Source organism: Rhamphochromis longiceps, linkage group LG1, assembly GCF_057381845.1.
Source record: "Rhamphochromis longiceps isolate RC_006_pf linkage group LG1, R_longiceps_female_GT1.1, whole genome shotgun sequence".
Taxonomy (NCBI): Eukaryota; Metazoa; Chordata; class Actinopteri; order Cichliformes; family Cichlidae; genus Rhamphochromis; species Rhamphochromis longiceps.
Window position 1 is genome coordinate 23,290,966 of NC_140557.1, and position 21,814 is coordinate 23,312,779.

Below are 21,814 nucleotides of genomic sequence, written 5' to 3' on the forward strand. Positions count from 1 at the left end.
ACATTACACAACAGTTTTAATAAGATTATAATGGTCTTCTCTGATTGTGTTGCAGGCTTGTTTGGCTTTCCGGTGGTGTGATTGTGTGCAGTTTGTTGTGCTGATCAATAGTGTTAAACATATTAAGATTGATGGCTGCTATTAGGGGTCCCTGTCGGAGGTAGAGAGAGCAGCAGTCCTACAAGAGTTATCCCTCAGGAGAATGAGACAATATAAATCATGACAAGAACGATGACAAAATATGATGACCAGAAAAAGTGATGAATAAAATCATTTTCACAGTTAGACAGCTAAAGTTTGAGGGAATTAAAGCCAGTCTGGTGACAATGAATTGAAAGATACAGTAATTTCTCACAGCACTGTACTGTATTACCTGGAGATGAAGACCTTAAAAAAATTAGTCAATTAATGAATTACAGTACAATGCAAAATATTGCTTCCAAGAAGTCAGACTTTCTTGTCTTTTTTTTTTTCAAGTCAACTCATGTAACAGTTCCTTGACACTGGCTGCTTTTTCAGAAGCACCAAATGTAACAAAGTAACAAAACCTTTCAGAAGAATGTTTTGTTACTTTGTTAAGCCACTTACTAGTGACCTATGAATCCTTCAGGTATAAACAAGGGAACTAACTGAAAGGATGAACCCATCTTTGTCTACACGTGACCGAAAACTTAGTGAAGAACTAATTTTAAATTAAATCTTTTGTCACTTTGTTACAATTAGCCTGGGACAAAAATTTCAATTAGTCCCATTTCTTTAGCCGAGTCTGTAAAAAATGCCAGTTAGTATTTTTGTATCAAAAAAGGTGTTTCCCAAAACTAAATACTGTCCATTTTTTTCCACGTTTCGTCCACATTTCTCCTGCCTCTGCTCCACCCACAACACCCCCCTTGCACTCCCACTCTAGACCTTAGCCCCAAATCTCCATGCTCACTACTGCAAGTAGACCCTAATTAAAGAGAGCCCTATTAAAGCACAGCAGATGCTGTAAATTAGGGGATTATTCAAATAATTCCCAGGCACAGCTTGGGTAAGATTAGAGACAAGCAGGAGAGAAAAGAGGAGAGTGAGAGGGCTGAGTGAGGACAACAGAGAAAGGAGGCTAAAATAACAGACAAGCCCATAACAAGAAAAGTAGAACTGATTTGAAATTAACTGCAACTCCTTCTCCCTGTAGCTGTCAACCTTGTTGATACTGTTTCCTTTTTACTGATTGAGGAAAATAACAACTGTCAAATAAGAATTTTGTGTATTCAGAGACTCGCGAGCAATTAAGAAGGGATTTGATGCAAGAGAACAAAAAAAAGCGGGCCTTTTGTAACATTTAAGGCCAAACTAAGCGTAAAACTCCACACTCATTAAAAAAACTTCAAACATCTTCTCATGACCATCGCAGCCGGCTTTCCAAAGACTTACGTTGTTTATTCTAGAAAACAGCTGTCTCTCTTTAACATGCAGGTGCATGGGCCTAAGCTTGTTCTTTTATCGCATGAGCACATGTCCAGGCTCAGTGTCGCCCAATGCCTGGATTATACTCTGTTGGACATGCACGTGGGCAGCTGTGGATAGCGTGGACGTTTTGTTGTTTGTACTCTAATAATTATAATTCCACTTGAAGGATGCGTGCGCAGTTGGTGCCTTTGCAGCTTATTTTTAGGGCAAACACCCCCCCACCCCCGGTGATAAAATTTGCATCATCCGGACACTAGAGGACCCTCGCACACTCGCAGGAGAGGAAAGTATATCAATAACAGTGACGCAGGGTCTCGCGGGGGTTCATCCAGTGTGCACTGTTTATCGTCTCAGACACAGAGCCCAAGGGCCTGGATGAATAAATGATGAGTATGCACAAAAACCATGCGTATGCTTTTTCCCACACGTGAAATGGCATTCATAAAGAAAGAATGTGTAATTAGATTGTGTGCATTTAATGCATGATTCACACCATCTAAACCTTTTTAGAGATTAAGCCTGACGTGGTGAATTAGACAAAGAATGAAGTAAAAACAGAAACAAAGTGGCCAATTTCTTTATTGGTTATAATGTTATTAGTAATACATTTTTAATGCTAATTGTTAGGGGTGTAAATAGCTGCAGCTGTGCATACTAATCATTCACTGGTCTGATGACCTTGCTTGCCTCTCTTCCTACTGTGACCATTTCTTTTGTACATCTGCCAGAGTCCTTTGCTCTGAGCTTACACAGTTAATAACCTCAGTCCCTTTTTTTAGTCTTTGGTGGTTTTTGTTCAATGTTTTTTTATCATCCCGGAAAACCACCTTTCTTTTTCTCCAATTTTCCAATGATCATTTAAAAAATCACATTCCATGAAATTGTGTTTCTTCTTTGCTGCTGTTTTCATGGGCGAGTCTAATAACTTGTGGGACAAACAACATGTTTGTATGCAAATGATTAATTAAGGGACTGTCTACATCCATTCGTGACTACAGATTGGGATGGAAATCAGTCTTGTGCACATGCATGCAGCTTCACAGTGATTGAGATTTATCAAAGAGGACCACAGATACACACGGCTTTACAAAGCTGCCAAAAAGAATGCAAACGCACATTTCTGCCTGTCGTGTGACTAAAACGCAGTTTTAGCCGTTAGCCAAAGCATTAATAAGGTTTGGCCCTGCTGGCCGTCTTTATTTGCGTGCTTACATTTTGTGCACTTTTGTATTCTGTCCTCCTGCTGAGTATAGAAGAGGAGAACTGAGTTATAGGATTAAAGCATGGCACCAAGCCACCCTGTCTTGCTTTAAGTAGGAATGAACACAGCAGTGATGCCACTAGAGTACATGGTGAAGGAGAGCTCCACTTCACACATCACACATGAAGAGAAACATTATCTGTGCTCGCTTTCCAGGTCTTCAAAGTGTAGAGGAGGTGCTGTGACTCAAGTCATGTTTGCATAATTGTTCAGTTTGGAAGCAGCTTGGCGTCCTCCTTGATATGCTGCTCATATTTTCCACTATATTGCCACTGTCTGTTGCTCTTTCTGAGTTTTGTTTTTATCAGTCTTTCCCTGTTAAATGTTATTTTTTTGCATATCTGAATCAAGAATCCAAGGATGGGGACCCCCCCAGGGTATTTTTGTGTAATGTTCATTTAACCAGGAAATGAAACTCTTCATATTTAGAATCTCATTCGCGAAAGTTTCTGGGGCCATAAATAGGCGAGAATGCTTTTTGTGGTCGTGCGTGAAAACAAATGCTCAGAGAAAATGTGAAAACATCAGACATCACATAAATACCATACAGAAAGGACCAGAAACCCGAACACAGGGAACCAAAATCACTAACCAGTGAGCCCCTGTGCTGTCTCTGATATGAATAACATTCGTCTTGACTTGAGTTTGTGCCTCTTGTCCACAATCTAAATTTAGATTAAGAAAAAGATCAAATAAATGAATAGTTAAAGAGGACATGAGGACACAAACGGGTCAGTGAATGAACATTTCTCCCATTAGTAGAGCCTCTCTTAAAGAATGTGATCTCTTCTTGCTTAACTTGACCCACTTCTTTGTTTATCCCTCGGACACATTACCATGTTATTATGTGTGATGGCCTCAAACACATTAATTCATATGGCTAAAAAAAAAACTAAATAAAAGTACCAGCAGTCTGGTCCAAGGTAAAATCATTATTCAGCTTACTTATGTTGATACAGGATGCATGGGAGGAAACTAGATGTTTTGTACCTTTACAGTACAGTCCTATAGATAATTCGCAGAAAAGCATATTCAGTTTTTCGGAGAAGATAATAAAAGAAAAATGAGCAGACAGTTGAAAGCGGGTCAGGTTTTGGGCTGTTAATGTCTGACTTTTTCCTTAACTTGCGAGGCAGCTGAAAGTAAATCCTTAAACATAATGAAATTCCTTTCTCTGGAGCGTTTCAGGGAACAATGGGCGCTTTTTCGTAAGCGTCCTCAAATTCATTTAGTCGTAGAGGAATACATTTCACTCGCAGTTCCACTCATGCCGTAAGCATCGTGATGATTTTCATGTTTTCCAGTTGATTTTTTCTTTTTTTTGTTAAACCTCCTACTCGCCGCACATTTATTGCTGACAGTAAAAAAGAGAAAAGAGTCTACAATCTTTTTCACACCTGATTATTGCTGGGAAGCACCATATGTCTTCTCCATGCAATTGTCTTCTTCCCCAGAAGTCACATATCTAATTATCACCAATACTTGTGCTTCAGAATTCAAATGAGTCGCCTCTCCTATCAGCCACATAGCTGCATGAATTATGTGCTGTCCTCCATTCAGCTCATTCGCCGTATGCTCTCTGCACAAAAGTAAAACCCTACAATTCTTAATCCTTGACTTGCCGTTTGTTGAAATATTTTCCAACGTTTAGAGTTATCTGGGGTTAAATGAGATTTATATTCAAATGGAAATGCCACTAAATTCCTCTTTGGATGGTCTACGCCTCTTGTTTTGTGAAGCCAGAAATGAGCGAGGACCTTGGACAGCAGAGGCTCTGAATAACAACCTGGGTGAACATTTGGCATCACAATTCTCCTCAGTCTAACACTCATTACTTCCCCCTCATTAGAGGACAACTGTTGGGTTGGTAAGCCACGCTGAAGAGGCCACGATGAATCTCCCACGAAAAGGTTTTTTTTTAATTTGTGCTGCTGTGTCTTGATAACAGAATGCTGATGAAAAGAACACAAATGTAAAATTAGAATTTTTTTAGATACATATGAACGTGTGTGTATGTGCTGCTTTCTGAGAGTGCAGCACGCAGCATTAACTACACATCTGAAAATGACTTTGAAGGGAGGCGCTTGGTCTGAACCCTGAGTAGATGGATGACCCCACATCTGGCACTCCCATGGGAAATCTGAAAGACGCAGGGCGGGACCGGTCCGTGCGCTCCACTGCATCTCATAGCACCCTTAAATGCTTGCTCCCCAAATGGCTAAAACGGCTGTGTAAATCTCACCTCTGCATCACTCCATCCCTTACAACACAACAGAAGTCCCAAAAGGGAGGTCCAGTTGGCCTGGGCCCCCAGTTGTGCAGTTACCACTGGGAATTTATCACATCACAGCTTCCAAACATGCAAACCCGCGAAAAGTTACCCGAAACAAATCAGTCACTGTGACAGATTTAGAGTTTTAATCCTGCTTGCGGGGTTTCCAATACATCCACTTTTTGTTTCCCCCAACATTGTGGATCAGAAAAAACCTTAAAGGATTTTTCTTTGCACAAGCTAAAGCTAAATCAGCAAAATATGGATTCTTGTTAGGATCGATCGCTTCTTGAAGCTATACAAAACAATAACGGCGTCAACAGCAAATATAAGCACTAATGCTTTTCTAGATTCAGCATTAAGACCCATAAATTTCCCAAGACTGAATTATAATTTACTATAAACAAGATTTATGTGGCTGCTTTCCATTCAGTGTATGAGTGGGCTTTGCCTGAAAGCAGGTAAACAGCCACTGTAGACAGCAAAAAAAAAGATACATCTACTGAAATAATTCATCTTTTATTGGCTTTTTTTTTCTTACTCTATCTGCATTCATAAATAATGGCTGACTCACAGAACTGTAACTCTTTGCCCTGATATCGACTGGTTACACGAGAAGCGGTGCCCAGAGACGATAATGGATGGGTTTCCAGGATTTCAATGTAACTTCTCAAAAATACAAAATTTTAATTGTTAAACAGATCTGTGAACAAGGTCTCTCGTGACTGTCTGCATTAATGGAGAATTTAGATAACATCATAATTATGTTATATGGAAATAACATGTAAATATACTTAAAAGAAGCTGATTTCAGCATTTTCTTCTCATTGACATTAAAATATATTTGCTTTATGTAGCACATCAGAGTATTCCAACAATGAACGATATCATAGTGATGCTAGACAGAGTGAAACCCCTCAGTGAACCAACTCCAACCATGTACTCTTAGTTAGCTGTCCAACAAGCTGATATCTTTGCATCTTTTAAATCTCTGCAAGTCCATACCTGCCATTGTCACTTTCAAATATTCATGTATTTGGTGTTTAAAGCAAATAATTTGATTTAAAAAAATGTTTGACAGAAAACTAGAAAAAGAATCTAGAGCAATATACTGACACTATGTATATTTTGCAGGCACCAAACAAATAGAATAACTTTATATTGTTTCCAATCATGACTCAGTGTCCTGAACTATACAGCAAAGCCACACATGCAGTTAATTTTCATCCATGCGGTCTGTCTGTACGTCCTCAAGTCTTCATTTTCCCCCCTTTGTGGTGTCAGTGAATGTAGATAGCTATCTCACAGGGAAAAGACACATGCATTTGCTTATCCGTACTGTGCAGACTTACTCTCATTTTAGACATCTTTCTTCCTTTTTTATCTTCATTCTTGCTTCACTCTCTCACCATCACATCCTCATCAATAAGAATAGAGAGGTAATTATAGTTTTTAAAAAGATTTTTTGTCCATTATTTAACAAGAAATTACTTTAACAGAGGACACAAAGACGTAATATTTAAATCACCTGTTTTGTGCATCTTAGTAGCGATTAGAGACTGTTTTTATGAATGGCAGATTATAAAAATAAGAATACATATATATGCCAAGTATATCTAAGATATTATAAAGTAGAATGGTTGTTTGATGAAGCAGTGGTGTGCACGAGATTGTCCATTAAAGACCTGAAGCTGTGGTGGTTGTGTGCGGTGAGTTAGGCTCGTTCATTTCTCAGAAATGATCCATGTTACTTAGACACCAGCCCTGGGACACGCTGTCACTTTTACCCTCAGCTTAAAACACGTGGACACACTTATTCACGCATGATGGCTTCTATATGAAAAAAGGTGAAGAGACTCAGTAACATGCACAGAAATTAGTTTCTCTCCCTCCCTTGCACGGACACGCACACGAGCACATGTACAATTGCTCACACCCGTCTCTATGCCGTCAGCTCAGCTGACAGCAGTAATGAGTTTCTTCTCTGCGTAAGCCAACTGGCACCCACTCAGGGGAATTTATCAGGCTGAATTGTGGCCATTAATCACAATCCTGGGCAACACATTGCCATCAAGTGCGTGGCAAAGAGAGATGCATTGATGGGGGGGGGGGAGATACACTGATGAGAACGACATGAGAGAAAAGAAAACATAACAGTGCTGGTTGGGTAAACCGCCTGCTTCTTTTTGGGCTTTGCCTGATGCTGAGCTAAATGGAGGATGAAAAGACAGTGAGAGAAAAAAGATCAGACCCTGAATGCTGTAAATATCAGCTCAATTACTCCAAGAAGAGATGCTGTGACATCAATCACGGCGACAAGATTGGTGGAAGATATTTCTAGCAATTGCTTTGTGCTGTTCTTAACTTCTCACAGCAATACGCACACACATATCCATGTGCACTGAAAGAGATGAAAAAAATGTATGCGCTGAAGACTGGAAAATATTGCGTAACAGGAAGAGAAGCAATAGGGAATAATGTCACAGCAGCTTTTAAAGCCTAAGGAGCATCTTAGGTAACAGCAGGTGCTGCTAATGTATGGAAAACTGCCATCACCTCGTTTTCCAATACTGAGTCACTGACACCAACACATCCTCTCGGTGAGATGCCTGGAAACTCAAAGCCTGCCTCCCATTCCTCTCTTTTGACTATCTTTTTAACCCTCCCTTCTTTCCTCCATTCATGCTGCCAGCTGACTGCGGTCACCAGGGATATTACTGCCCCTTGCTCATTCAGGGAACCCAGCCCCCAATGCTCGCCTCCACCCTGAGCCCGATGAATCCATGATAATATGCAGTCAGTAACCTCCCCCCCACCATAGCCCCCTTTGTACGCACATGTGTGTCTCCCCCTGCCACGCCCACCGCATGGAGCTTAGCTCACGTGAAATCATGAGAAAAAAATTACCACAGAGGAAGAAGAGGAGCAGAGACAGGGAGGAAAGGCAAGTGCAGAGCCTGTCACGACCACTTAGTGTTACAAGACGGTGGGTGAGAAATGAAAGCCCTTTGTCTCTGCCGCTACCTATAGCGGGTGCAAACAAAGCCTGTGCAGACACTACATTCAGCGACAATTTGCTCCATCTGATAACGCGACACTACATGCGGGGCCCGAATAAACAAAGAGCAGCTTTGGATTTACATAAATTGAGAGAAATATTTTGTTTCTGAGGTCCAGTGAACAATGAAATTAAATGAAGGCCTTATCTTTACAGTGATTCCTGTAAATCAAATTCCTGTCAATCAGTGAGGATTAACGCAAGATCACAATGATTAATTGTGTTTTCGAGCAGCCGAGAGGGATAATTTTAGTAACTTCCCTATATAGTCTCCTGTCAGGAGCACGCCTCTGGGCTGCAATTACAGATTATATTTATGGTCGATTAATCTTCACCCGGGAATATGGAAAGCCACCGATTGATTAATTTAATAGCACTAAGAATACTCAGTTGATATTTCTTTTCCACTGAGATCACTTCTTTAAGGTGAAATTTTGTGACATGCTGTAAAACGCGTCTTTAATCAAGAGTCCTGTCTGAGGAAATCCCTCTCAAAAACACGAGTGTTTCAGTATTCGTATAATTTATGTCCACTGACAAAGAACGCATAAGCAACCTGTAACATGGACTCTGTTGACAGTCATGCTCTCATCTCATCTGTTCCTTGCAGTGGATAGGAGGGGCACAACTATAAGCTGTCAGACATAAGCACATATCACCGACGCGTCCAAATCACCATCAGCCGCCTAACCCTCTAAAGCTGTCTTACCTCTCACAAATAATGCCCATGCTGGAAAATGGAGAGGGCCATTACACCGCTAGTGTCATGTTTCATCTTTTCAAGCTGTGGCAATGAAATGGTCTGCCTTACGACTTACTAACACATGACATGAAACCACTTCTGCAAAGAAAAAAATAATCTGAGATACATTCATAAAAATGATTAAAGACTGCATTCAGACGGATGATACAAATTCTTTATAAGTTTACAAAATAAACACATCTCGCCTCGCAGCGCTCACTGAAAGACGAATTTTATAAAACAGCTCTTGCAAAGGATCCGACACTCTCAGCTCCGTCACTTGAGGATTGGAAATTAAATGTTCCATTGATGCTTTCAGAGTGAAACACACCTTCATGTTAAGGGAAAGCGGCAGGTCAACGTATTGTATGTGCAGTCTCTGACCGCAATCCTGCGCACATATCCTTGTCAGATCATTTAATTGATCGCAAGCGAAGGTAATGTGCGAGTTACAGAGATGAATTACGAGCCCGGGGTCGGGGGAGCAGTTTTCCGGCATGTTCAAACGGCAGAGACGTGCTTCTTTGAGCTAAGTGAGCCCGATGTTGCCTTGTACCCCTGGTGACTGTCGAAATCAGCCCTGAAAACAAAGCTGTGGGGGTCAGAGGTCCTGGCACAGCATCGGAATGGAATGTTCCTTCCTGGTTCAAGGTCCAGCCTTCAGAGCCGGAGAGGCCGAGGGATCACTCGAGACCACCGCCACATGCTCCACCTATTTCACTTCCTGCTGCGCTCCACTTTCATCTGTCTCACCTATTCCCTGCTTGGATTTTCACGCGGCTTGTTTTGCTGTGGCCTTAGGAATATTTTCTTCATTCCTCCCCCCGTTTTAAATCATTTAAAATGCTCAAAGATTTTATAAGTCTCTGAGCATCATCCGCACTTGTATAATGTGTTGGCATTCTCAAATGCTTTATTTCATACAACAGTGTCCAAAACCTGTGGACTATCAGTTCACAACAGCGGAAGAAAATGTTCTACTATAACCTCGACTGCTCTGTATCTAATGTATACTGACGAGAAATCACTCTAAACAGCAGAACTCATAATTTATAATGCAAAATTGTAATGAAACTGCGCATTTTTCAATTATTAGATTTCCCCAAAGTCATACAGAACAAAGCTAACCGAACTATAGACACTGCAAACAGGTTGCCAGCAGGAAACTGGCCATCTCAGAAATCTTTCATCCTATGCCAGCAGTAGCCGCTTCTAATTGGTTCCTGTGGAATTTGTTTTATCCCTGACGACCAACTCTGCACACACTGTGGAGCCTGACAGGCTTTTACCCCCAAACGCTTCAAATACGTGTAGTTATAGAGGGAAGAAAGTAAAGATTATGGACCTCAGTGAGTTTATGCTGTTATAACAACTCCTCGTTTCAGACTGACTGTAAATGCAACAACAATGCATGGATGCTCACATGGAAGCTAAAGGATTTCAACACGGCAAAAAAAGAAAAAGTTACAAAAGAATTTGGTCAGCCCAACTTATCTTACCCCAGTTTACTTATTGAAAATATACACACTTTATTTTTTTTAAATCAGTTTAATTATCTAGATTTTATTTTTATTTATTTATTTATTTGCACTGCTCAGAAATGGCACAAATGGCTTCACAGGCTGTGAGTTGCAACCACAGTTGTAAGAGGCTGGAGACAATAGCTGACCCAGGACAGGCTGCGAGTCTGTCACAGGCCAACACAGAAAGGCACACACTTCACATCTACTCCGCCGCCAATTTAAAATCAGCAATTAACTTAACATGCATGTGTTTGGATGGAGCACTCTGAAACAAACCCACGTAGGCACACACAAAGGCCCCAGCTGGCCAGGAAGTCTGAACCCAGAGCCAAAAGTTCTCAAAGTCAGCTGAAGAAGAGTGTACGCTGAACCCTACAGTATTCATTTTATATGAAACTGGCCTATATAAACTATGAAAGGAAGGATAATTAAACTTAGATAAATTAAGTTTAAGCATTTCAACAGACTTCCTGTGACACTCATAAACTTCTTTTCTCTTTTGAAAACAGATATAAAGGAAATTAGACAGCTTTAACATGTTTTACGATTATGTCACAGTTTTGTGATGTCATGATAACAAAAGTATCTAACTACAGCAAAGGTTAGCATTAAATTCAGTATCTATGGAAGCAGGGTTGCAGGCTGTGCAGCAACATGTAATTCAAAAACAACTTATCTGTTCCATTTAGACGTTACAGTAGCAAGAGCGCTCATTTTTTTATATGTCTAAGAATGGAATTCCCTTTTTCTTAGACTACACAACAATATAAAGTTGACATGTTTACTTTGAGGTCATGACTTAAAAGCTGTAGTGTGTAGTCACTCAATCCTGTCACTTTAGGGCAAAAATAGCTCTAATGCACAACTCAGTCATTATCGTCGCATGAGCAGTGTAAAACACTGCCATGCATCTTCCCTCTTACTGAATCAATAAATTAATCGATCAATCAGTCCTCCAGCCAGTATTGTTTGAAACGTGTAAATATCAGCAAGCTCAAAAGCAACACTGAAAATGTGACAGGCACAAATAAATATCTTTACTGATATTTACAGAAAAAAAGACAGGCTGCTGCATCGCTTATTTGGGAAAGGGCGGGCTTAGTTCTCTGGTGCAGTGGCAGGGTTGGGTCATTTTATTTCACAGCCAAATCCAAGGTCACTGCCATTGCCCCGGGGCAATCATACTAGGGGGATGGGTCCCCACTGGGGAATAAGACCGAGTGTTGGAAGAGGCGAAACGTGATGGGAGTAGAATTTAAAAGAAAAAAGGGGAGGGGCATTCTGCCCTAGTGCAAACAAAAAGGTCACCGTTTCCCAGATAAGGACCCCCTCTCATCGTCCAGCCCCTTATGACCTCTGACCCTTTTATTTCTACGTCAATGCCGAAACAGAGGGGGAAGAAAGAGGCAGGAGGGAGCATGGGGAAACACACCCACCCAGAGTCAGGAGTGACAAAAGGGGGCCTCAGCCACAGCTAGCTGTGTTGGTCAGGAGAACAAACGGTCAGGGCCACCGTCACAAAGCAGAGCCAACAGAGGCTGAACATCTCCACAGCCTCTGCCTGTTCCCAGCCACTCCACTGCCCCTGCATTTCATAAATGACAATAGCTGCTGGTCTGCTCCGAGAGGTACCCCAACACACACAAACACAAACAGAGCCGAGATAGTGGGAAAGAGATGGCAGAGGCCCAAAGGAGAGCTGCTGCCTGCCCATCACTGACAGGCCTTTGTCTCAGACTCTTCTGCTTGTTGGCAGAAAGATTTCCTGATCCCTGCTTAAACAAAATGCAAAACTGGACTGAGGGCCCCCTGTGTGTGCATGTGTGTGTGTGTGTGTGTGTGTGTGTGTGTGTGTGTGTGTGTGTGTGTGTGTGTGTGTGTGTGTTTTGTGAAAAACTGAGAGGGCGATAATAATATCCACAACTGGCTCCACCTCCCGCCTGTCTTTGTCCTTATTACACATTTTCACAGATGCAAAAACAGAATGCATGCCAAGAAGGAGACAAAAAGAGGGGCCTTATGTGTTTTTATTGGTGGATGGTGCAGACCCCTGTAAAGACTTTTAACTGCACAATCTGGCCATAAAGGCTCTGTTAAGTGTAGTGAAGCGCGGTGACGGGGCAGGAGCGAGAGCTAACCAAGCCCTTCGTCAAGCCTGGAATCACAGGAACAACATAACACGCGCTCAAAACAAGCTCACACATCCTTATCTTTTTATCCCTGGGAGGACGCGATTGATAAAAATGACTTCCTGCAGCCAAAAACCTACGTGGTTCAAACCATAATATAAAATCTTAATGATGTGGGGCCAAAGCAAAATTCCACATTTGGAGACTAGTCCGCCTCTTCCAACCTTTGGCCCGGCCTCTGCTCTCTCTTCTTTCACCTCTCACCTCTATTACTCAGGAATTCCTCCCATGAGCCTTAAAAGCAGACAGAAGGAATTTTAGGCCCCCTATTCATTTGTTTGTTTGAGAATAGCTGGGGTGGTCCAGAGACGGCCGCAGACTTCATTAACAGAGTGCCACTTTAATCAAGACACACAAGCAAAGGTAGCACCATATGTACGTACAAACAGAATCGCGTACACGTCCACTGACAGTCATAGACAGGTTGAACTTGAATTTGAGACTAGAGCTAACCTTTTGTTTCTTCCTTTTCACTTGTTTGTTTACCACACTGTCAAATTCAAGGCACATCGAATAATCTACATCGAATAATGTCTAGAATCTACCCAGCGATGAGCTGTTTCTTTGAGGCATTTACTTTCTAAATTATGTTATTCCAGTCTGTGTTTTCCAGAGACACAAAGAACTATGAAATATGTAGAACAATGAAATCTGAATGAGCTACAGCGTACACAGCTGCTGAGAGCAGCTGCTTAGAGAGTTGGCGCACTGACAAAAAGAAGCAAAGTTTGTGTATGCGTAGATATCTGTTTTATCAATTTGTTACATATGGTGCACGCGCGTGTGTGTGTGTGTGTGTGTGTGTGTACAATGTGCGTACGTTTTTTTATTAGGTTTCTGGCGCAGATTTATTTGCATTTTCAAGAGGGATACCATAAAAATAACAGTGATGCGATTAAATCCATGTCATAACTGAAGTGCCTCTAGAGGACTAAGTTAAACACATTTAGTCTCTGAGCGGCATCGACACCTTTCTGCATCCTTTTCCTTGTTCCTTGCTGAATCCAGCTCATCCTTCACATTATCCCATATGGAAAAGATATATATAAATCTTATAAAGTTTTTATCTGTCTTGTATGAAACTTGTATGAAAAGCATACAAGAGTGAAAACACATATAAGATCCCTTGAAAAATTATATAATGAAACTTGTATGTTTTGTATACTTACTAAAAAAATATATGAAAGTAATGAGAAAGTGGCCACTTTCATGAGTAAATCATATATGTTTTTACTATTTTTTTTCCATATGGGATGGAGCAGCTAACAGTGGATATTTAGAGCTCTCCATGCATGTCTGTGCTCTGTACATGGCTGAAATCGTCTGAGCACAGCTTAGGACTTGAGCACAGTGGCAAACATTGCACTCTTAATTTTGTTGGTTCAGAAATTGTTAAATGGATAGAAATTCCAAGTTTTTTTTTAATAATGAGTAAATGAAGATGATAAGGCATGCCATGAGCAGCATGGAATCCCTTGGCGATTTTCCACCGCTTTTAGGTGAGTGACGTGCCATCTTCAGACGTAATAGAGATTCACTCCGCTCCTTCCCCACAGGACTGCTGGACAAGTTTCAGCGTTTGTCAGCATAACTACCCACGGGAGGTTTTTAGTATTGCTGTTCACTTAGCTTGCTGACAGCAAACAGCATCTTTACTTGAAGTGGAGCGTGTTACAGATAGTCAGACGACCATCGTCGTTGCCTTTCAGAAAATGAACCTGCTCTCAAATCAGAAAAATAGCGTGCTGTAATAAAACCGCTTTGTTGTTTCCGATTTTTTAATGAGCCAGAACTGAGCATTCATAATCAAGCAATGAGAGCTGCAGATTGAGTCAGCAGGTGCAGAGTAATAATCGGTTTCTGGTGCAATTACACAACCGAGGTCAGAGCTCTCATTAGTTTAGCTTGCTCGTTATGAGCAAAAAATAAATAAATTCTTTCTCCATCAGTTCATCTGAGCTATGCTGGCAGACAGATGGAGGAGTGCTGACCACACAGCAGGAGGGAGCACTCTCAAGTTAACATCAGCCTATGTACCTGCCCACACGAAAGGGGGCAACAACAACAAGTCTGCAATGTTTTCAAAGGGATACAGATGGATTACTGTTCTATAAGTGAAAATATGCTGGGTGCTTTGGGTGCCTTGAAAAGGGGCAGCACGGTGGCACGGTGGTTAGCACTGTTGCTGCACAGCAAGAAGGTCCTGAGTTCAATTCCACCATCAGGCCGGGGTCTTTCTGTGTGGAGTTTGCATGTTCTCCCCGTGTTTGCGTGGGTTCTCTCCGGGTACTCCGGCTTCCTCCCACCGTCCAAAGACATGCAGCTTGTGGGGATAGGTTAATTGGATAATCCAAATTGTCACTAGGTGTGAATGTGCGAGTGAATGTGAGTGTGAATGGTTGTCTGTCCCTATGTGTTAGCCCTGCGACAGACTGGCGACCTGTCCAGGGTGTACCCCGCCTTTCGCCCTATGACAGCTGGGATAGGCTCCAGCGCCCCCCGCGACCCTGAAAAGGATAAGCAGAAGCGAATGGATGGATGGATGGAAGTGAAAATATTTATATTAAACTCATTCTCATTTGGCAAGAGACAAAGGAGCCCGCCAAGAGGCTTTATGTTAAAATATTAAAGCTATGTTTTGCTGATCAATATGACAAAAAGATCACTTGCTTCACGGTAAGGCTAGGAGGAGCAAGGGAGGTGGAACAGGGAGGGGGTTGATCGAAGGCAGGGTTTGGCCTGCAGACAAAGGGAGCTAACAGGATGTAAGGATGGAGCTTCAGCGGTCACCCAGGCAGGAGCTCATTGAAAGGGGTGGGGACAGGAAGGTCGGAGCGTGATCAAGAGCTACACGTGCACGCACAAGTACAAACACGCTCATGAAACCTACCATCAGCTCCACATAAATCACTCTTCCTCGCTGCTGTCTGAATCTGAGTGGCCGCTTGTGGCAATCTGTCCACAAAGCTCTGAGGAGTGGCGAACTGCAATTTTGCAGCTTCTCCCACATGTAGACTGATGAAAACATGTTTCTTTACATTTGCATCCAGAGAGGAGTTAAAGTCACATGAATGAGTGGCGTGGGTATAAACTGAGGCACTTTTACAGGCTTCCTCTGTCATGTCCTTTAACCCCCCCCCTTCTCGGTTTCTTGTTTTTTTCATTACAGTCTTGTTGAGAGGCCTGCCATATAACAGTAGTTCAATGGTGGTTTTCGGACTAAACAAGGTGGATATTATGCATACTGAAGCGATTTGTAAAATAATAACATAGTCACGTGCACATATGATGCTATTTTACTACTTATTACTTCATTCCCGACTCATATTCACAGTGAACAAGCTTATTGCGTGCACACTGCTGGCTTTTTAGATCTCTTCAAACAGTCCCTGAGGTCAACTGCAGTCTCTATATAAGAGTCGAACAGGGTGAACACATATTTCCTACCAAAGCTTCAGCTCTTTCCAAATAATTCCAGACAAACAGACAAAAGCAAGTCATTTCAATTGATCCTAAAAGCTATTTTGTAACAGAGGGCTTTTGTGGTGTGTTGCCTGGTGACGAGGGTGTGCTTGTGGGGGAGGGGTGGGAGCCCTGGCTGGGTCCACTGTACCGGGCTTGTCATTCATCCAAATGATGAAAAGCTTCCGGAGCCTAAGCTAATGAGGAGGTCTGAGAGAAAGTGAGGAAAGAGAGAGAAATGGACTATCAAAGAGATAAAATTTGGGAGGGAAAAAATTCCAAGTGTTTCCTGGACCGACTGTCGATTTAGAGGGGCAACAGGGAGTCAGTCCTGCACCAGCTCCCGACTGTGAGCTCACACAAACGGTTGTCAAGCAAATAAAAAGTAAAATTTATGGAGGGTGGTAGTGTGCAATAAGATGGAGGATTCATCCACTGGGAGGGCTATAAAGAGGCTTCAGTAATCGCACCACCTATTGCATCACAGTGGTGCAAGTCACTCTCTGTTGTGAGAGGGACTATAACCCAGCAAATTACCACTAAAACACAAAGACAGAGGCAACATTAACAAACACTGAACAGGAAAAGAAACAAACACGAGTCACTGGCCCTGTTAAGGAGAGCATTTCCTTATTTTGTTCCATTTGTCTTTGTAAAAATGTTGAAAACACTTTGTCCTATTTAATCCATGCCCACTGCATAACTCTGGCAGGCCAAGACAAGATGAAATAGAACAAGGTTTTATGTTATTTACCTAATACCTGGTGATGAGTGCCACGAGAACACATCTGGGCTGAACAGGTGACCTCAGAAACATGGAGTTGGAGGAGTGCCAGAAATTAGGTTTAGTAATAAGGAATACTATTTCACTCTTTACAGCAAATGTATAGTATTTCAGACACATACTGCAACAGAAATAATACAGGCATGAAAGCCACGTCGTGTTTCCTGTTTCAAGATTGGGAAAAAACAAGATCTCAATTACAACAATAAAGAGAATGAAAGATAACAATTAAATGAAACTGTAGTATTTTATGACATATGTACTAAAAGTATCAAAGACATGACAGATAAAAGAGTTTATTTCATTTTAAGACTACAAGTTCTTGCTTTTAGTGATGGCTTTTCATCGAAACTCTATTAAGGAGGAAGACTGACGACAAGAACAAAGCCTTGTCTCATTCAACGCTTTGTCAACAAACTGGTCAACACAGCTCAGAGGGTCAAAGCTCAGAGGTCAGAATGTGACTTTCAGTAATTCACTAGTCCCTACCTAATCAATACCAATCAAGGGTAAACCCGGAAAAGGTCAGAGGGAGAACAAAGCCAAGTCAAAACAGGATAAATCAACCGTGAAAGATTTTGAACTTGAGCTACCATGTTCACTCAAGATTTGCTTTGAGGTTTGCTCCTGGTTAAATTTATTCACTGTTCACTCATTAAATCTGTTTTCATTCATCGAATTTTCCAGAAGCAGAGGGAGCGAGAGGACTGCTTCACACTTGCATAATTCTTAATTGTTCATGCTAAAACCCTAATGAACCATTGAACTAAAGAAAGATTAATTTGCTTTACAGTTAAATAACAATTAGAAAGGCGTAGCTTGACGTTGTTGCGCCCTTAAAATTAAGTGTGATTATGATATGGTTTGGAATCATCAGAAAGGATTTCAGATATATTCAAGGCAGATTAGTAATGCAGAGTGTTGCATGGTTGGAGAGTGGAATAGATGCTTTCACTGGATCACAATTCCACACTAGAGAAACATTGATATATATATATATATATATATATATATATATATATATATATATATATATATATATATATATATATATATATATATATATATATATAGATCGATGTTTCTCTCGTCCATCAAAAAATATTGCTAATGGAATCGACCCAGAGAATAATAACCATGTAGCTAATGCTATACATACTGAAATATTTAACAGCTTTACATAAAAATGCAAATTAACTATATTTGAGAATAGTGTATTTTAGGTCACAAAACCTTATTATCCCTCCAGGACCATGTGTTAGTCTAACTTGGATTCAAACTGAATCTCTAAATGAGTAGAGCCTGACTCATATATCAGCTTGAGTCAATATATCGCCTATTTCCCGGTATGTGTTAGCTATTTGCCGTTATATCTGCGGAATCTGCATTTCTAATTGTCGATAAATACAAAGAAAAGCAAAAATGGGGGAAACAACCTTCAACCACTGTATAAGTGTTGCCAGCAACTTTTCTGCTAGCAACACATGTCCTTGAAATGACACAAAGACAACAACCAGCTGATCTGAGCAGAGTTGGGTAGAGTATAAACGAGCAATCCACGACTTTTTGTCACATTTAAACATGATTATTTTTAAATTGTGTTGTTATATTAGATCAGCAAGGATTTAGATCTAGTTACACACTGCATGTGTGAGAGAAAAAAATATTCGATGATATATTGTATTTTTCAAATCTCTAAATATCGGTGTGGGCATTGTTAAAAACCGTACATCAGTCAGGCTCCACAAATTAATGTGGGGGGGTTTTTTCCACCAAGTTTTCCTACCCCTGATTCATTTTGTGAAATGAAGGGGCACTACTGTTGACTTTTCCCTCATGCAGAATCAAAAATGTGCCGCAACAGAGGATTCAATATGACCTTTGAAAAGAAAGACCTTTTAGGGAGGCTGTGAAAGGTTGCATGTGCTTGACAACGCCAGCCACTGAGCTGCAGTGACTTTTCCCTCTGGCCAGTGAGACGTCCATGCTAACCTCCCTATCCCACTGGGTTAAAAGCTGTATTGGGCACAACAGCACAGCAGTACCCTGTCTACATATAACCACAGGAATCAACAGGCTTCTGTGAGCCTTTGTCCATCTCTGTGTTTGAGAATATACATAACAGAGCCTTCGAAAAAGACTTAACTCGGCACAATGTGGAGCAGTACAGTATCACTAAAACTGCAGGAGGAGTGTGGATCCTGGATGCCTTTGACTTAAAGTAAGTGGAGACATGCGAAACGGTGACAAGATTAAAAATGCAGTAACAATTAACCATGGCAACAACGCAGGGAAAACGGGGTTGAACTAGAGGGACTTCAAACAAAGGGTCTGGTCGTCATGCTTGAGAAAATGCACCTTGATGCCTCTACCACTGAGTGGGTTGCTGGGTTTCTTCGAGCTTATTGCACTCTTACAAAGCAGCTTGGAGACTCTCAGTATGAGCGCTTGTTAATGCTAAATTCAAAAGGCTTCTATTTCTAAGCAGCACTGCAGATGAGCATCAGAAAGTTCATTACACTCAAAGGCGTAGATTAAATTATTCAAGCAGCTGGGGATATATTAAGAGCATTTACTTGAGCATGCACAGCAGCAATACAGAGACTAAACCAAAATACCTGAGGTAAGCTTCCATTACAATGTTTACATTTTATTTATAGAAAAATGATCATAACTCAAAATCACAAGTTAGTGCTTGTGATTCTGCTTGTGTTGTAACTGCATTGACTTCCATTCAGTTAAAACAATCAGTTCGAGACAAACTGATATATTGGTATCCTGATATAGGATAATGTAGGATGATGAAGCCAGTATCTCATAATGACAACAAAAGAGCAATAAAATCAACAGAGATGTCAATCATAATCATGGTCAGCTAATTCCAGAGTGAAGGAGACTTCCTCTACACGACCATCAGCTGGACTCTTTTTTTTTTAAGTCCAAAAAAAAAAATTCTTAGTGTAATTCATATATGTCGTCAACTTTTGCTGTTTATTTCACCGTGCACTTTAATATACTGCAAGGGAGCACCGGTGTATTCAAATAAGTGCGACGCATTTAAACCAACCCATATGGAAAAGAAATAGTAAAAACTTATATATGATTTACTCATGAAAGTGGCCACTTTCTCATTACTTTCATATATTGTTTTAGTAAGTATCCAAAACATACAAGTTTCATTATATAATTTTTCAAGGGGTCTTATATCTGTTTTCACTCTTATATGCTTTTCATACAAGTTTCACACAAGACAGATACAAACTTTATAAGATTTATATATATCTTTTCCTTATGGGAAGAAAAATCCTCCCTGGCTGAAAAATTTCACTTCCAGAAACTACCCCCCAAAATTCAGTAGTTACTGGGGACTGCTCGCTGCTACTACCATTTATTTATGCTGATGACCAAAAGAAAGACTTACTGGCTGCCTGAATGCGTGCCTTACGGCTCACCACCAACCCAAAGGAATTCTGGGCGATGCACTCGTAGTCGCCCTCATCAGAGGAGCCGTCAGATTTGGTCTTCTGGAAGTGTGCAATCAGCAGCGAGCCATTGATGAAGGTGGTATGATGCTGGTCCTGAGTTAAAAGTAGGCCATTACGCCTCCACTGTGTCGTAATCGGGGGGATGCCATCCACCTGGCAGTGGAGCATGAGAGGCTGCTCCTGCACAGCAATAATGTCACTGGGCTCCAAGGTGAAGGACAGCTCTGCCTCGCACATCACACCTGAGGAAACACAAACACATACATTTTAACACAAAAATAAATGGTAAAATGGACTAATGTTTATATATTTATATAGCGCTTTTCTACTGTAACTCAGGACTCAAAAGGCTTTTTACAACAAATTTCCTTCAACCAATCACAAACCGTTTGTTTCTATACCTATTCACCTGGTCACACAGATGCACCGGGCCAACTCAGGGTTCATCTTGCCCAAGCCAGGGACTGAACCACAGACCTTGCAATCAAGTTCCATTACAGCTCCAGATTGAGCTATTGAGTGTGCGTGCAAAATGTGGTGGCGTTGGCTGTGTATGATTACTGGAAACCACACGACCTCGAGTTGAGTAACTTGCGTTACCCATGTTATGCTCTCACTTCCTTTAAGTCTATTTCATTCACACATTTTTACTGTTTCTGCTTTACTAAACTACAATCTCATTTTCATTTTTATCACCAATTCAGTGCTCTCCATTTAAATGTTAGCAGGAAGAGCGCTGCAGAGTTTGGAGTAACTGTCAGTTTAAAGATTCTTCACAGCTTTGCTTTGACCTAACATTAAACACAGGTGCATATAAAGCTCAGAGGAGTCAGCTTTAATAGTAATGAGTAAAAGCTGAATTCCTAACATTAAAAAAAAATCTACACAGTGAGTGTAATAGTTGTAAAATATGTGTTATGTGACCTCCGCGATAGTCCTTCGGGGCCTTACTGCAGCATTCTATGTAAGGTGGAGAGATGAATGGACCCAATACCTATAATACATAATCCTTATGAAAACTCCTTGTGAAATCATACATTTATTATCTTATGTGCGTCACAAAATATCTTCCTTTTAATTTACATTTATTTTTCTCTGTCAAGTTAGTGAAGCTTTTTTAGCCTTTTTCAATGCCATCCATCCTTTTCAACAACCCTTACTACCCGGGGTCACAATGGATGCCAACCACTGCATCAAAGCTGATAATTTCCACATTAACCTCTGAAGCAAACAGTAACCATGTTCCTAATGTCCTTATAGCTGCTCACCAGGCCTCACACCTGATGAATACCCCTATGGAAAAGAAATATTAAAAACTTATATGATTTACTCATGAAAGTGGCCACTTTCTCATTACTTTCATATATTGTTTTAGTAAGTGTCCAAAACATACAAGTTTCATTTATATAATTTTTCAAGGGATCTTGAAACAGGGGATATCTGTTTTCACTCTTGCATGCTTTTCATACAAGTTTCACACAAGACAGATACAAACTTTTATTTATATATATCTTTTCCATATGGGTAAAACGCCTTGGCTGAGCCACCTCCGGGCTACAGTCCCAAGAGGATTCACCGTCTGTGGA

The 21,814-nt window shown here is 41.0% G+C and overlaps 1 protein-coding gene across 1 annotated transcript in view; it reads right to left on the minus strand.

The window, feature by feature from the left end:
* Positions 1–21,814, minus strand: part of igdcc3 (immunoglobulin superfamily, DCC subclass, member 3) — a 69,154-nt gene that overhangs the window by 42,936 nt on the left and 4,404 nt on the right. Inside the window, exon 2 of the mRNA XM_085402708.1 lies at positions 20,165–20,470. Within this exon, the coding sequence (XP_085258834.1) occupies positions 20,165–20,470 (306 nt within the window). The remainder of the gene's footprint in view (positions 1–20,164; positions 20,471–21,814) is intronic.